The sequence below is a fragment of the Triticum aestivum genome, chromosome 1A (genome assembly GCF_018294505.1).
Source record: "Triticum aestivum cultivar Chinese Spring chromosome 1A, IWGSC CS RefSeq v2.1, whole genome shotgun sequence".
In the NCBI taxonomy this organism is placed as follows: domain Eukaryota; kingdom Viridiplantae; phylum Streptophyta; class Magnoliopsida; order Poales; family Poaceae; genus Triticum; species Triticum aestivum.
The window spans coordinates 593,604,824-593,622,837 of NC_057794.1; the positions used below are offsets into that span (position 1 = coordinate 593,604,824).

The following is an 18,014-nucleotide window of genomic DNA, read 5'->3' on the forward strand; positions in this document are numbered from 1 at the left end:
TCCCACGTAGATAGATTCAACGTGGTTTTCCGCTAGATAGCCTGCAAACCAGGCCAACAAACACAATTGAAAACCATGTCATTGCGAGTTTTCCAGAGAGCCCATAGACCAGCTGCATGAATGACGTTAACCGCAGCAAATCCATCTCCTCTGTGCCAATAGGATGAGATGGACATCATATTAATGTCACCTCTAACTCCTGTCAGTCTACAGATAGCTTTCCAGAACTCAGTAGCAACAACACAATCAAAAAATGAATGGAAACAAGATTCTAGCTCAGAGCAAAAAACACAAGTAGGGTCTCCCACTTCCTGTCTCTTACTCAAATTGTCCCTAGTTAGCAATTTATTATTGACTAATAGCCATAGAAAGATCTGAATCCTAGGGGGAATCTTGATAGTCCAAACAGCAGGGGAGCCAACTCAGCTGGCAGCACCCCTCTAAAATTAACAAATTTATAGAATGATTTTACAGTGTAAACCCCTTTGGAATTCATATTCCAGACCAGGGAATCCTCTTGATCCTTGAACTAGATAGAGTTAACAATTTATAGTCCAATCTTCACTAAAGCTTAAACTATTAAACTTCACATTGTGGGAAATTAAGTTAATTTCCTCAACCTCAATCTGGATTAATGTGATCCAAAAGAGTGCTGATGGGATACTTTCTTTCTTTCTTTCTGCCTGGTCAGCAGCATATGGTGAAGCCGGAGCTCCACTTGCAGGTTTCACAGGGAAATAGTCAAGCTGCCTATTTCAGCAGCATGAATCCATCATTCTCCAAGGCTGCAGCTCCTTCACCTCTTCAGCAAACCCGAAGGAACCAGCCATCCAAGCACACAGCAGCAGCCATATGCTACAATGCCTATGCACCTGGCTAAGGAGAGACAATTTCAACACCGTTTGGTGTCTCAAGATAACAACAATCTTCCTGTAACAGGTGTGGTACCCGGTGTGCAGAACGGATCGCACATTCAGCAGCAGAATCAAGCATCTCCGGTCACTTCAACTCCTTCTTCGGCTTCACTGCATCAGAAGCAGCAGTCTGCGCAAAGTCCACCAGATAGCTGTGCACTTGCCAATCAATCTGCCAATGCTACAGAACCTAAGCAGAAGAAACGGCAGGGTCAACAGCAGCGTAGACAAAACAAACAACAGAGGAATCAAGCTATTCAACAGAGCTAGGCTTATCAAGAGTTTAGGACCAGGAATCAAGCTAGGCTTATGAAGAGCTAGGTTGATACCTCAGGCTCCTGCAGCCGGCGCCTCTCCAACCAGTGCTGTTCCTACGGCTTCCAAGAAACAATTTCCTGACAAAAAATTCGACGCAACATGGCCATGGTAATAAAGCGTCGATTTCAGCAACGCCTCAGCCTGGGATTCAACATAAGCTATATACCTCGGTTGATAAGCCTTGTCAGGTTGAGGTTTATGTGAACGATCGAACAACTAACACTGAATTCAGAGATGAAAAGTAGCGCTCAAAGAGGGGAAATTAATTGCTGGGGTTTTAGCGACTTGCAGATGCGCATGTAGAGGCCAGCCGGAACACGGTGGCTAGGGTTTCAACCCAGTACAGGAATTGATGCCTCTCGAGGCCCGGGGTCTTGGCTCTTATAGCCATCACATCACCACTAAAGCAGTAAAGCATAAAGAAGGGTGCAAGCTGCAATGGGAATTTAAATTGCGACGCGCGGATTAGTCTTGGCCGTTCGATCGCAGATCAATGTCGACAGCATCGTCTTCTCGGCGCGAAACGGCAAGTGTTGATGGATGGCGGATGGACGGCTGAGGAATGCTGCGATAACTGAACAGTCCGTCAGAAAACTGAATAAAACGACACTTGACATCTTCAGAGTGGAGGGGTGCCAAATGAGGTGGCAGATATCGATAACCGTGGCTTGATGCAGGTTCCTCCTGCAGGTCACACCGTTTCTTGCTTCACAACCGCCCCCACTCCATTCCAAGTTCCCGGCGGCGACTGCGCATCCCCGGCAGATCAATCCAGCACAGAACAGCATCGAGAGAATGACGATGCAACCTCTAAGGATGGACGCACAAGTTGACCAAGTGCAGCACACCCAGGTGATACCAGCTACACCTATATCTCCTACAGTAGTACAGATGCAGGCAGTCCTGTGCACGGCCAAGAGGTCGGCAGTTGGTGGCACAGCTGTCTAGGCCGCATCTGCAGCCTGCATCATTAGCAGCAGCAGAGAGCAGTTGTTCCAGGCAGGACGTATGCTCCCCCAAATGTTTCCAGGCAGAACTTAAAAACCGCACCAAAGCTAGCAGCTCATTGTTCTCTGAAGTTTGAGTTGTTTCCTGTGGGGAACATAAAGTAGCTTGTCGTGGTAACCAAGATAATCATGCGATAAGTCTCTGCATGTCTGAAAACAATGCAACAGAGAACTTGTTTATGAGCTTTGCAGACTTGTAGCGATTGGCTGCTCCAGTTTTTTGTATATAAAATAGTTCTCTGTTATGTCAAGGTTATGTTTATTGCTACTTTTCGAGTTAGTAGTTGCCTGCTTAGAAAATATTCCCTTGGTTAAGTAAATGGAAGTACTTTCTTTTCATGAAAATCCGCTCATATCATTTTCACACACCTATTTGAAACACTTGTACATTTTTTTGGGACTTGACGACCGTCGATTACTAAAGCAGGGCCTATTTCATGCGGCTTCGACATTAGATGGTTAATAGTGACTCTCTAGTCCATTCTTAATATAACTAAGCAAACTATTAAGCTTAAGCTATTAAACTTGACAGTTGTGGAAAATTAATGGGATACTTTCTTTCTTTCTTTCAGCCTGGTCAGTCACAGGGAAACAGTCAAGCAGCCCATTTCAGCAGCATGAGTCCATCATTCCCCAAGGCCGCGGCTTCTTCACCTCTTGAGCAAGCCAGTGCTGTTCCCACGGCTTCCAAGAAACAAGTTCCTGACACAAATCTGATGCAACATGGGCAAGTATCTTTCGCTGGTAATAAAGCGTCGATTTCAGCAACACCTCAGCCTGGGAATCAACATAATTGAGCTACATACCTAACCTCGGTGCCTCAGCCTCCAAATATCGTAACCAAGGCTTGATACCGTCTTCACTGCACAACCATTGCATCCAGTTAATGATGATGATGCAAGAAAGCATCCAAACGAAGCGTGACTGTAGGATGGATGCACAGATCGACCACACCTATATCTCGCAGTTGAGAGCAGGCAGTTCCGGGCTTCCATCCATAAACCAGCAGAAGCATGAGGCATCATCACCATTCCTGATAACTCTGAAGAATTCGACAATTGGCTCATCGGTTTCATGGACAAGAGCATTTATGAACCTCAACTTGTTGCAGTGCAGCAAAGGGAAGCTGTGATTCTTACGCACCAGGTGGACTGCTGGAGCTGGACTGCACGGAGGCAGTGAACAAGTTACAAAGCAAAGCTTTAGATCGCTCTATCTATGGCGCTACATTGGTGCAGGAGATTAAACGTCAGTTATCTGAATCTGCCGACTATCGATCGTGTAGTGTGGCCAATGTGTGTGCACACGTCGCAAAGGCTGGATGTAATGAACCAAGTAGTATGATGATGCTTGCTCCTCCAGATTTGCGACACATTCAGGGCCAAAAAGTTGAAGTCCATGAGCTCTGCTCAATCTGGCTATGGCTAGGGACTCTGACGGTGGAGGGGCACACATTCAGAGCCAAACTGCTCTGGACAGATGCCAACGCTCTAGATTCTCTGGTTGATTGTAACTTGAGGTTTTTCCATTTGAAAAAAGAAGAAAGGAAACACTTGTTGATGGGACTCAACTCATGGACTAGCAATCACAAAGAACAACATGTCTGGTGTTAGGAAACTGCTCACTAAGACGGGCCTTTACAAAGGCAATATACTCGGGGTCATCCCCCGTGATGATCATGTCATCAACATAAAGAAGAAGAAGAGTCCGACCACGAGGAGAAAGGTGAATAAACAATGCTGGATCATGAGCACTTGCTAAAAAACCAGCAGCAATGATCACAGAGGCAAAGCGCTCAAACCAGGCGCGGGGGGCTTGCTTAAGACCATAGAGAGAGCGACGAAGACGACATACCATGCCATCAGGAACAGAATACCCAGGTGGTGGCTGCATGTAGACCTCCTCACGCAGCTCACCATTAAGAAAGGCATTCTTAACATCAAGCTGAGATATAGACCAGTGGCGTGCAGAGGCAACGGCAAGAAGTGTACGAACAGTGGTCATATGAGCCACAGGAGCAAAAGTCTCGTCATAATCACGACCATGCTCCTGCTGAAAACCACGAGCCACAAGACGAGCTTTGTGACGCTCAAGAGAACCATCAAAGCGAGTCTTAACCTTGTAGACCCACTTACAAGTGATCGGACGGACTCCGGGAGGAAGAGAAAAAAGATCCCAGGTACCAGTGCGTTCAAGAGCAGCAATCTCCTCTGCCATCGCAAACTGCCATTCAGGATGAACAACAGCCTGACGATAAGAAGTCGGCTCAAGAACAGCAGCACCAGCGGTGGGAAATCCAAAGTGATCAACAGGCGGACGAGGACGAGAACGCAAGCCATAAGTAGGCTGAGAGGAAGATGACGACCCATCCACAGAGGCATCGACTGGTCGTCGACGACGAGTGTAATGCTGAGGAAGAGATGGAATAATAGAAGGAGGAATCGGCAAGGTAGAATCAGGGGGTAGCGACGAAGAATACGAATGGGTGAAGAGAACTGAGTATGAACCATGGCAGCAAAACGCTTATAAATAGACAACACCTCAGAACGAGAAGTCATGAAATAAAGCCATGTGTAACGAGAGAAATCATCGATGAAAATAATATAGTATTTATGACCACCTTTCGAAGCGAAAGGGACCGGACCCCATACATCAGAATGGACTAAATCGAAAGGACGCTTAGACACTGACTCACTATGTGAATATGGTAACTGAATCTGCTTGCCAAGACGACAACCCTGACACTCTAAAGAGACATCTCCTGAGACAGACCCCAGAAGGCCTCGACGAACTAAAGAAGACAACCGAGAACCACACAGATGACCAAGTCGATGATGCCACTGCTGGAAGGAACCAGTGACGGAGGCAACCGAAGCGGAAGAACTGGCGATGGTGGTGGCAGCAGAAGGAACATGAAGCCAGTCCAACTCCCAAAGACCCTGAGAATCACGGCGGCGAGGGCCAGCCCCAACCAGAGTGTGCGTGTGACGGTCCTGGACAGAACAAGAGTCAACGTCGAGGATGACGCGACAACCAGAATCCGTAAGTTGACCAGCAGAAAACAAATTCATGGTAAGTCAAGAAACATGAGCAACATCAAGAACAGAATAAGGAGTAGTAAGATTGCCTCTACTAGCAACAGAAAGTGGAGTACCATCAGCAGTGAAGACATGAATAGGAGAATCCAGTGATCGAAGAGAGGACGAAGTGGAGGAATGAGAAGACATATGAAAAGAAGCTCCAGAGTCCAGAACCCATGGGGATGTACCTGACTGTGTAGAGGGTGATTGCTCAGTACGGGAAGCATCAGTCACAGAACCGGCAGTACCCGTCGAGGAAGAACCTGAAGCCGTGAGCAGACGCTTAAGTCTCAGAATATCCTGCTCAGTCAAAGCAATGGCTGAAGCTGTCGAGGTAGATGACGAAGTCCCTGAAGATGATGATCGAGCCTTGCGCAGGTGTTTCTTCTTCGTGTAGCACTGAGACTCAAGATGACCATCATTGTTGCAATAGGCGCAATGTGGACGGGGGCTACCTGAGCCTCCAGAAGGAGTGGGCAAGAGCGGCGGAGCACTCGAGCGAGAAGTGGTCGATGGAGCAGGTGGCGTAGGAGCACGAGTAGCAAGCACAGAGGGAACCTCCAGCAAACCAGCACCACGTAAGCGAGTCTCCTCAGCAAGAATCTCAGAAAGCGCCTCCATGAGAGAAATACGGCCACGAGCAAACAACTGAGCACGCCGGGGCTCAAACTCCTTACGGAGCCGAGACAAGAACTCATAGACGCAATGAAACTCCAAATTGGCCTGGACAACCTGGCAACAGGGGCAGGTACGACACCCAGCACTACGGAGAGAATCAAGCTGGCGCCAGATAGCAGAACTCTGTGCATAGAAGTCATCAACAGTAGAGTCACCCTGCTGAAGAGCATGCTCCTGACGGATCACAGAGAGGTATAAGGCATCACCAGAGGGCTGATAGCGCTCACGAAGACAGGTCCACATCTCAAAGACAGTAGGAAGACCCAGAAATTCAGAAGCAAACTGAGGCAGAGCACTAGCAGTGAGAACAGCTGCAGCACGAGCATCATCATCAAGCCACTGGGTGTAAACAGACAGAGCACCATGATACGTCTGAAGAGCCTCCTCATAAGCCAAAACCCTCTCATCATAAGCACGATCAGCAGCCTCATCAGCAAGCTTAGCCGCATCCTTGGCGGCCTGATTAGCATCCGTAGGAAGAACCGATGGAGTTGGCGGAGTAGGGGCCACCGGAGGAACTGGACGTGGCGGACAGCAGACCTCGCCAGAAAGAACACCCCAAAGACGGATGCCACGCATGTGAATGCGCATGAAGCCAGTAAACTCGGTGTAGTTAGTACCATCAAAGATCACCGGACAGCGAGGGAAGCAACATAGCCCGATGCAGCAGACATTTTTTTTTTCGAACCGACTAGACTTGGCGAAGTGCGCGGGGCTGGCGAGCGGGGCTTGGCGAACGACGGCTGTAGCGCGCGGGGCTAGCGATGCTGTGCACGCGAAGTGCAAAGCTAGCTAGACCAAACCTGATGGATTCTCAAGCAACAAACACGTAGACGTAGATGACGTATACGTGAATTTACTTGGCCGGCTGCTGGATCGGACGGGGCTAGCGGCGGCTGTGGCGCGCGATGGATAGAACGGAGCGACCGGATCGGGCGGGCGGCCGTCCGCTGGAGATAACGCCGGCGACTGGATCAGAACCAGGGAAATCACGGTGGTAGAATCCAGCGAGGGGAACGGCTGGCGGCTTGATCCGGATCAGGGAGCACGGTGTGGACGCGATCAGGAGGAGAGGGAATCGCACGGGCGGGAGCGAAGGCAGCGGCCCAGCCTGGCGATCCACACGGCGACGACGGAGAACGGAGTGACGGCCACAGAGGACGGTGGCGTCGCGAGGCGGATCAATCAGCACGAGTTGCGGCGTGCAAAAAATTGACCTAGGTCTAATACCATGTTAGGAATAAGCAACTTGTATTCCCATGAGGCCATAGGCCGATATATATATATACATGTTGAGGTGTGAAACATATGCAGGAAACCCCTCATACAACGGGATAAATACAAAAGGGGTACATGACTTATATTATAACTCTAACATCTGGGAGCATGCGCTTACTTCCATGGTCTGCCGGCTGCTTATCATCTCTGAAGCTGCACGGGTACAGCGACAGTGATTTGGCCGGAGATCGACCTTGATGATAGAAAGAAAGAGGTGTTTTTCACCTTGGAGAAAGTTTGATTTCCTCTTGCGAGGCCGAATGTATTGCCTGCCGCCAAGGTGTGTGGTACTGTGGTTTGGGAGATTGTTAGCTGATCTGATGGTGGGTTGATAATCAGTCTGCAAGTCAGCTAAGCTGCAGGAACCCTGTTGATCATGAGCGCAGCAAGCGTATTGACACGCGTTAGCACTTAGATCGAACAAGCTCTCCCGTTGCAGCGGAACGGAACACGTCAGTGCCTAGAATCAGCTTGCTGACATCCGGAGGAAGATGAAGTTCCAGGAGCTGCGGGAGCGCATGGGTGTTAAAAAGAGTCGTCACCAAAGCTCAACATGTTTAAGGAGGCGAGTGTAAGTGTTAAGCTCGTCCTCGTCGCGGTTCAGTTTCGTCAGAATCTTCACTAGTTTCAGTTTCGTTAGTTAAGTCTGTTGCTTCTTTTCTTTTTCGTCTAACAAGTTGATCGATCCTCGCTAAATGTCAATTTTTCGTCTGCTTGGCTGCTCAAGTTCGTTGCTAACAAAGGGTGACTCTCTTGTCAGCTGCAGTATTACATTGGACAAAGAAAAGGCGAAATCTTGGGGGTCGACGATGGAGCAATTATGGACCCAATCCTTTGCCTCAATCTGAATTCTGAACTCGCAGTTTTTTTTGTTTTTTGTTTCGCATCACGAGAGAGTAATTCGGTACACTTTAATCTTGTATTTCCCAAGCTGCCATTGTGCGGTTGTTCCTGAAAAAGGATTCTCTTCAAGCATGGTTAGTTGCCTCTCCTTCTCAATCCACTCCAGGAACTTCAACGTGTTTCAGACTCTTTTTCCTTTTTTTGCGGGGGAGCCTTTTCAGTTTGGCAGCAATCGCACCGCTGCTGCTTCAGTTTGATTGAACTGCGAGTTCCAAGCAGCACCAACCAGATCGATGAAACCGCTCCAGAATTTCCACTTGTTCTGGTACCTCAACATTTTAGCTCTTGGAATATTAGTGGAAGCTTTGAAAATTCACTAACTGTCAGTAATAAAAGATAAATAGGGTTACTGTCTGAAACTGCTGTATGAGTGTGAGCTTAAAATTTCATTCATTCAGTTTAAACCTTGCAACCCGGTGTAACCTGTCAGTGTCTGTATGAGTGTGAGCGTACATTTTTGTGATAGCAACAGCTAGCAGGGGACAAGAATTAGCTCTTCCACTGGTCCAAGGAGGCCTTGCTAGTGGTTGTTACACACAGCCACACATCCAGGCTGCCTTCAACAACATCCACAAAGCCCAGGCTGCCTTCCCCAGTCTCCAAGATCAGAATTGGGAGAGGGCTTCTACGCACCACCAAACCATGCCGGGCAGCATCCGAGTCTCAGGCAAGTTTATCCCTCTCTCTTATGATCCGCAAATATTTATTTATTCTTCTTCCTGTAAAAATACACGAACAAAACATAATGCTCTCCTCTTATAATGAATGAAAAGCAGCGTCGCTGCTGCGTCTCGTCAAAAAGAAAAAGAGATCACACTGCTCTATCTTTTGCTGTGCAGACATTCAGCCACCGGTCGCCGCTCCACTCTTCTTGCAAGGTTGGCTGCTGCCTTCTGATTCCACTCTACTTTTCCTGTTTCTTCGTTTTCTGTTGGCTAATGTTATCATTCGTATGTAAGCATCGTTTTTTGGATGCAGTTAACCTCGGGAAAAAAGAGTACAGCGGATATATAGGACAAGATGGCTTCTCTTTGTAAGCCCATTTCCGTACCGCCTGCACTGATTTCTATTCTCTGTTCACCTCTCCATTTCCACAAAATGTGTGTCGAGGCTGCGCTTATTGTGCCCCCAAGGAAAACTTTAAATCTATCTGACACCAAAAATATTATATATGTGCAGTCCAGTTACATCACTTCGTGATAGCATGGTGTTGTCGCTGTACGATGCAGACAAGGAATTGGTATCCAAAACAGGTTTTTTCTGTTAGTACGATGCAGACAAGCCTATCTTATACCCCCTCCATTCCTTAATATAAGTCATTTAAGAGATTTCACTATAGAGTACATACGGAACAAAATGATTGAACCTATACTCTAAAAGGCATCTATATACATCTGAATGTAGTCTCTATAGTGGAATCTCTAGAAGGACTTGTATTTTGGAACGGAGGGAGTATTTATCATGAGCACCCCTACAAGTTGATAATGTGCATTATGGTTTAATGTAAATCACAACAGAATTGAAGACAAGGTCGATTGTCGAGCAGGGGAGTACGGATGTTGTGTTTAGCCTTGATAGTGGAGGGCAAATTGTTCTCCAATTGCAGTTCTTGCTCAGTGATGAAGATCGCAAACGCATCCAAGAAATGGTAACATACCAATTTTATGGTTCATGCTGTTTCCATGAAAGCTCAAAAAACATCTTGATTGAAAGGTTCATCTTAAGTTAAGGTATACTACTCATGTTTATACTATGTCCTTTTATTCAGAGGAACTCTGCGATGAAAAGAAAGCAGCAAGAGCTGTTTGGGAATGGCGACGAACTTTCTTTCCAAGGTAATAATATTCAGTTTGTGTTGCACTGCAAGCACACATTGGAGTTCCATGGAACAAACTGTAAGCATTAGGGTGTGTGTCTGTGTCAGTTTGCCCCCTAAACAAAAGGTTCAGAACATACACATTCATGCTTTAGTATTTCTTAAATTCCTGTCTCTGCATTCTGAATGCTGGTTCATGAAATCAGTTAATGACGAAATATTCAGTTGACATGACCAACATGTGGGACTTTGCTTTCTTTTTCGAATTCTACTAGACAACACACCACCTAAAGAGCAGGCAGAAGAGATCTCCGACATCACAAGCACAGAAGACCGACTCACGCTCCGGAAGAGCATGTCGATGGATGATCTGAAAGGGAAGGCTGTCTTTTCCGAAATAAGCATAGATACGAATATGGCGTCTCCAAAGAACCCGCCGTTGCAAACTTCGACGTCCGAAGGCCCCATTGACATAAAGGGTCTACCGCCGAAAAGTGACATTGGCTCTAAGAGAGGGCAGGGTGAACTGGAGAGCAGGTCGAGCAGCGCGGTGAAGAAGATGATCAGCGCCTTCGAGAGCAGCTCTCTGCAGGTTCTTCCGAACCTGAACCCACCTTTATACACTGAAAATATTGGTGTCTCTGTTGAATAATTTCCGGCTCTCACATTATGGGAAATGAAACTTTGATTCTATCATGGCTTCCAGGGACCGCCTTCGGTGCCAATGATCAAGTTGGAAGGGTCGTTGGAAGGGATGCTATCGGCTTCCACCAATCCTCCAGACAAGTCATCTGGCAAAGTGACCGTTACTTCTGGTGATATAGGTTCTGAGTCGCGGTTAGGAAGGCACATCATCAACAAGAAACCAAGCGCGTCTAGACAGGGCGATTTGTTGAATGCTCAGGAGAGCAGAAGACGGGGTTCCAGCAGGCGCGACAGAGCAGCCAAGACGAGCATGGGAGAGAATGCAGAAAAGCAAAATCACCATCGTCGCTCCATCGCTCCAATGCGTTCGGGGGTGACATCTAGCATCGCCTGGACTGGCCACCCCCACATCTGCATCACCACCGGGAGCAGGCAGCTGAAAGACCTCGTCGGGCTTAAGCACCTGAATTCGATGAAGAACATAGAGCAGAGCGCAAGGGAAGAAGACACCAAACAAGTGCGAAAACTCAGATAATTAGTTAGTCGTGTTAAACTGTTGGTGCCTGCTTCATCCTGATTGACTGATATCATCAACTCGCGGGCAGGGCACAAGCAACGACGACGCGGTGGGCTCCAAGCGGCGGCGATTTTACGGGTTCCCTGCACTAAATGGGTGGCTGATCAACCAGGCGAGCGTTTGACCGCTTCCCTCTTTATCTGTGTGGCATTGATTTGAATTGCTAATCTAATTGGCGAAATGCCGATGGGGATGCAGGGGGTGCGCGGCGTGATCGTCATCATAGCCTGCGGCGCGGTGTTCCTCAACAACAGGTGAAGGAAGGAAGAAGAGGACTTGATACAAGAAGTTGCGGTCGATGAGATTTTCCTCTAGTTAACACTTGTTTGCTGGGAATGCACCGAAGAGTTTTTCTTTCTTTGGGCAATGAAAAAAGAGATTAGGGAGTGAAAGGTATGTAAAGACAACATGATTCTAGAGTAACTCTCTAACACACCCACGAGTGCCTCATTATCAAGGCTCTCAAGCACACAGTTTCAATCATTGTTGCTGAAACTTTTGTTTTCACGCGACCGTATTGTGCCAAATAAGTGATCATGTATAAGGTTTCACGATGGCTTAATTTTGGGTACCATGGACCAATATATTTATCTATTTTGAACTCTTGTGATCAGCACCCGTACGTTTTACCACATGCACACACATCCAAGAGAAAGTTGAATAATATTCGATATAGCGTTGTGTGAGATGTGGGTGGAAGTATATACATACATGCATACATACATACAATATAATAAAATAGGTCTGTCTAGATGTGAAATAATACCTCACACCTAATGTGACATCATCTTAGTTGATTTTTTAGCACTTGTTTGTTGCTTTTTATTTGTTTGTCGTTTTTCAATTTTTGTTGTTGTCCAGCTCACCGTAACTTTTGTTTTTTGAGAATCACCCAGCATCTATATCTATATCTGTACCAATATAAAAAGATCCAAAGGAGCAGATTCAATAAATCTTGGCCATCAGTTCATGCTAATCTAACAGCCCACATCGCTCCAATGGCGAGCACCTCGACACATTTAGTGCTTTAATCATAGCCCTTAATCTTTAGTTATCGAAGGATGGGTCAAAGTGAACTCCGATGGAGCGACGGCTAAAGGGGGGAGGAAAGCTGGCAGCGGAGCTGTGATTAGGGATAACATGGGTGCTTTCAGGGCAGGTATGTGAAGGAAATATGCCCTAGAGGCAATAATAAAGTTATTATTTATTTCCTTATATCATGATAAATGTTTATTATTCATGCTAGAATTGTATTAACCGGAAACATAATACATGTGTGAATACATAGACAAACAGAGTGTCACTAGTATGCCTCTACTTGACTAGCTCGTTAATCAAAGATGGTTATGTTTCCTAACCATAAACAAAGAGTTGTTATTTGATTAACGAGATCACATCATTAGGTGAATGATCTGATTGACATGACCCATTCCATTAGCTTAGCACCCGATCGTTTAGTATGTTGCTATTGCTTTCTTCATGACTTATACATGTTCCTATGACTATAAGATTATGCAACTCCCGTTTGCAGGAGGAACACTTTGTGTGCTACCAAACGTCACAACGTAAATGGGTGATTATAAAGGTGCTCTACAGGTGTCTCCAAAGGTACATGTTGGGTTGGCGTATTTCGAGATTAGGATTTGTCACTCCGATTGTCGGATAGGTATCTCTAGGCCCTCTCGGTAATGCACATCACATAAGCCTTGCAAGCATTGCAACTAATAAGTTAGTTGCGAGATGATGCATTACAGAACGAGTAAAGAGACTTGCCGGTAACGAGATTGAACTAGGTATTGGATACCGACGATCGAATCTCGGGCAAGTAACATACTGATGACAAAGGGAACAACGTATGTTGTTATGCGGTCTGACCGATAAAGATCTTCGTAGAATATGTAGGAGCCAATATGGGCATCCAGGTCCCGCTGTTGGTTATTGACCGGAGATTTGTCTCAGTCATGTCTACATTGTTCTCGAACCGTAGGGTCCGCACGCTTAACGTTACGATGACAGTTATTATGAGTTTATGCATTTTGATGTACCGAAGTTAGTTCGGAGTCCCGGATGTGATCACGGACATGACGAGGAGTCTCGAAATGGTCGAGACATAAAGATTGATATATTGGACGACTATATTCAGACACCGGAAGTGTTCCGGAGAAGTTTCGGATAAAACCGGAGCACCGGGGGGTTACCGGAACCCCCCGGGGGGTTAATGGGCCTCATGGGCCTAAAGTGGAGAAGAGGAAGGGGCTGCCAGGGCAGGCCGCGAGCCCCCTCTCCCCCTAGTCCGAATTGGACAAGGAGGTAGGGGCGGCACCCCCCTTTTTCCTTTCTTCTCCCACCTCTCCTACTTGGACAAGGAAAGGGGGGAGGGGGGAGTCCTACTCCCGGTAGGAGTAGGACTCCTCCTGCGCGCCTCCTCTAGGCCGGCCGCACCCCCCCTTGGATCCTTTATATACGGAGGCAGGGGGTCACCCTAGGACACATAAGTTGATCCTCGTGATCGTTCCTTAGCCGTGTGCGGTGCCCCCTTCCACCATATTCCACCTCGGTCATATCGTTGTAGTGCTTAGGCGAAGCCCTGCGTCGGTAGAACATCATCATCGTCACCACGCCGTTGTGCTGAAGGAACTCATCCCCGAAGCTTTGCTGGATCGGAGCCCGGGGAGCGTCATCGAGCTGTACGTGTGCTAAGAACTCGGAGGTGCCGGAGTAACGGTGCTTGGATTGGTTGGATCGGGAAGACGTACGACTACTTCCTCTACGTTGCGTCAACGCTTCCGCGTCGGTCTACGAGGGTATGTAGACAACACTCTCCCATCTCGTTGCTATGCATCACTATGATCTTGCGTGTGCGTAGGAATTTTTTTGAAATTACTACGTTCCCCAACAGTGGCATCCGAGCCTAGGTTTTATGGTTTAATGTTATATGCACGAGTAGAACACAAGTGAGTTGTGGGTGATATAAGTCATACTGCCTACCAGCATGTCATACTTTGGTTCGGCGGTATTGTTGGATGAAGCGGCCCGGACCGACATTACGCGTACGCTTACGCGAGACCGGTTCTCCCGACGTGCTTTGCACAAAGGTGGCTTGCGGGTGACTGTTTCTCCAACTTTAGTTGAACTAAGTGTGGCTACGCCCGGTCCTTGCGAAGGTTAAAACGGCATCAACTTGACAAACTATCGTTGTGGTTTTGATGCGTAGGTAAGATTGGTTCTTGCTTAAGCCTGTAGCAGCCACGTAAAACTTGCAACAACAAAGTAGAGGACGTCTAACTTGTTTTTGCAGGGCATGTTGTGATGTGATATGGTCAAGACATGATGTTAAATTTTATTGTATGAGATGATCATGTTTTGTAACCGAGTTATCGGCAACTGGCAGGAGCCATATGGTTGTTGCTTTATTGTATGCAATGCAATCGCGATGTAATGCTTTACTTTATCACTAAGCGGTAGCGATAGTCGTGGAAGCATAAGATTGGCGAGACGACAATGATGCTACGATGGAGATCAAGGTGTCGCGCCGGTGACGATGGTGATCATGACGGTGCTTCGGAGATGGAGATCACAAGCACAAGATGATGATGGCCATATCATATCACTTATATTGATTGCATGTGATGTTTATCTTTTATGCATGTTATCTTGCTTTGATTGACGGTAGCATTATAAGATGATCTCTCACTAAATTATCAAGATAAAAGTGTTCTCCCTGAGTATGCACCGTTGCCAAAGTTCGTCGTGCCCAGACACCACGTGATGATCGGGTGTGATAAGCTCTATGTCCATCTACAACGGGTGCAAGCCAGTTTTGCACATGCAGAATACTCAGGTTAAACTTGACGAGCCTAGCATATGCAGATATGGCCTCGGAACACTGAGATCGAAAGATCGAGCGTGAATCATATAGTAGATATAATCAACATAGCGATGTTCACCATTGAAAACTACTCCATTTCACGTGATGATCGGTTATGGTTTAGTTGATTTGGATCACGTGATCACTTAGAGGATTAGAGGGATGTCTATCTAAGTGGGAGTTCTTTAAGTAATTTGATTAATTGAACTTAAATTTATCATGAACTTAGTACCTGATAGTATCTTGCTTATGTATGTTTGATTGTAGATAGATGGCCCATGCTGTTGTTCCGTTGAATTTTAATGCGTTCCTTGAGAAAGCAAAGTTGAAAGATGATGGTAGCAATTACACGGACTGGGTCCGTAACTTGAGGATTATACTCATTGCTGCACAGAAGAATTACGTCCTGGAAGCACCGCTGGGTGCCAGGCCTGCTGCTGGAGCAACACCAGATGTTATGAACGTCTGGCAGAGCAAAGCTGATGACTACTCGATAGTTCAGTGTGCCATGCTTTACGGCTTAGAATCGGGACTTCAACGATGTTTTGAACGTCATGGAGCATATGAGATGTTCCAGGAGTTGAAGTTAATATTTCAAGCAAATGCCCGGATTGAGAGATATGAAGTCTCCAATAAGTTCTATAGCTGCAAGATGGAGGAGAACAGTTCTGTCAGTGAGCATATACTCAAAATGTCTGGGTATAATAATCACTTGATTCAGATGGGAGTTAATCTTCCAGATGATTGCGTCATTGACAGAATTCTCCAATCACTGCCACCAAGCTACAAGAGCTTCGTGATGAACTATAATATGCAAGGGATGAATAAGACAATTCCCGAGCTCTTCGCAATGCTGAAAGCTGCGGAGGTAGAAATCAAGAAGGAGCATCAAGTGTTGATGGTCAACAAGACCACTAGTTTCAAGAAAAAGGGCAAAGGGAAGAAGAAGGGGAACTTCAAACGGCAAGCAAGTTGCTGCTCAGGATAAGAAACCCAAGTCTGGACCTAAGCCTGAAACTAAGTGTTTCTACTGCAAGCAGACTGGTCACTGGAAGCGGAACTGCCCCAAGTATTTGGCGGATAAGAAGGATGGCAAGGTGAACAAAGGTATATGTGATATACATGTTATTGATGTGTACCTTACTAGAGCTCGCAGTAGCACCTGGGTATTTGATACTGGTTCTGTTGCTAATATTTGCAACTCGAAATAGGGACTACGGATTAAGCGAACACTGGCAAAGGATGAGGTGACGATGCGCGTGGGAAACGGTTCCAAAGTCGATGTGATCGCGGTCGGCACGCTACCTCTACATCTACCTTCAGGATTAATATTAGACCTAAATAATTGTTATTTGGTGCCAGCGTTGAGCATGAACATTATATCTGGATCTTGTTTAATGCGAGACGGTTATTCATTTAAATCAGAGAATAATGGTTGTTCTATTTATATGAGTAATATCTTTTATGGTCATCCACCTTTTAAAAGTGGTCTATTTTTGATGAATCTCAATAGTAATAACACACATATTCATAATGTTGAAGCCAAAAGATGCAGAGTTGATAATGATAGTGCAACTTATTTGTGGCACTGCTGTTTAGGTCATATCGGTATAAAACGCATGAAGAAACTCCATACTGATGGACTTTTGGAACCACTTGATTATGAATCACTTGGTACTTGCGAACCGTGCCTCATGGGCAAGATGACTAAAACACCGTTCTCCGGTACTATGGAGAGAGCAACAGATTTGTTGGAGATCATACATACCGATGTATGTGGTCCAGTGAATATTGAGGCTCATGGCGGATATCGTTATTTTCTCACCTTCACAGATGACTTAAGCAGATATGGGTATATCTACTTAATGAAACACAAGTCTGAAACATTTGTAAAGTTCAAAGAATTTCAGAGTGAAGTTGAAAATCATCGTAACAAGAAAATAAAGTTTCTACGATCTGATCATAGAGGAGAATATTTGAGTTACGAGTTTGGTATACATTTGAAACAATGTGGAATAGTTTCGCAACTCACGCTACCCGGAACACCACAACGTAATGGTGTGTCCGAACGTCGTAATCATACTTTACTAGATATGGTGCGATCTATGATGTCTCTTACTGATTTACCGCTATTGTTTTGGGGTTATGCTTTAGAGATGGCCGCATTCACGTTAAATAGGGCACCATCAAAATCCGTTGAGACGACGCCTTATGAACTATGGTTTGGCAAGAAACCAAAGTTGTCGTTTCTTAAAGTTTGGGGCTGCGATGCTTATGTGAAAAAGCTTCAACCTGATAAGCTCGAACCCAAATCGGAGAAATGTGTCTTCATAGGATACCCAAAGGAGACTATTGGGTACACCTTCTATCACAGATCCGAAGGCAAGACATTCGTTGCTAAGAATGGATCCTTTCTAGAGAAGGAGTTTCTCTCGAAAGAAGTGAGTGGGAGGAAAGTAGAACTTGACGAGGTAACTGTACCTGCTCCCTTATTGGAAAGTAGTACATCACAGAAACCTGTTTCTGCGACACCTACACCAATTAGTGAGGAAGCTAATGATAATGATCATGAAACTTCAGAACAAGATACTACTGAACCTCGTAGATCAACCAGAGTAAGATCCGCGCTAGAGTGGTACGGTAATCCTGTTCTGGAAATCATGCTACTAGATCATGATGAACCTATGAACTATGAAGAAGCGATGGTGAGCCCAGATTCCGCAAAATGGCTTGAAGCCATGAAATCTGAGATGGGATCCATGTATGAGAACAAAGTATGGACTTTGGTTGACTTGCCCGATGATCGGCAAGCAATTGAGAATAAATGGATCTTCAAGAAGAAGACTGACGCTAACGGTAATATTACTGTCTACAAAGCTCGACTTGTCGCAAAAGGTTTTCGACAAGTTCAAGGGGTTGACTATGATGAG

General features: G+C 46.0%; 1 protein-coding gene across 2 annotated transcripts; it reads left to right on the forward strand.

The window, feature by feature from the left end:
* Positions 1-8,697: 8,697 nt before the first annotated feature.
* LOC123070821 (uncharacterized) lies at positions 8,698-11,820 on the forward strand. Of its 2 annotated transcripts, none has more exons than XM_044494190.1 (10): positions 8,698-8,845; positions 9,018-9,056; positions 9,157-9,211; positions 9,358-9,431; positions 9,696-9,826; positions 9,947-10,013; positions 10,270-10,586; positions 10,701-11,156; positions 11,245-11,328; positions 11,415-11,820. In XM_044494190.1, the coding sequence occupies exons 1-10, from the start codon at positions 8,821-8,823 to the stop codon at positions 11,472-11,474; spliced, it is 1,308 nt and encodes a 435-aa protein (XP_044350125.1). In that variant the 5' UTR covers positions 8,698-8,820; the 3' UTR covers positions 11,475-11,820. The 2 variants fall into 2 exon arrangements, with proteins under 2 accessions (XP_044350125.1, XP_044350119.1); XM_044494184.1 differs by having other exon boundaries at positions 8,737-8,845; positions 8,955-9,056.
* Positions 11,821-18,014: the final 6,194 nt, after the last annotated feature.

Coding starts and splice junctions, on each gene's coding strand:
- LOC123070821 (XM_044494184.1), top strand. CDS start 8,821: ATGCCGGGCAGCATCCGAGTCTCAG. Junction 9,212..9,357: donor GGACAAGATGGCTTCTCTTT/GTAAGCCCATTT, acceptor ATATATGTGCAG/TCCAGTTACATCACTTCGTG. Junction 10,014..10,269: donor CGACGAACTTTCTTTCCAAG/GTAATAATATTC, acceptor GAATTCTACTAG/ACAACACACCACCTAAAGAG.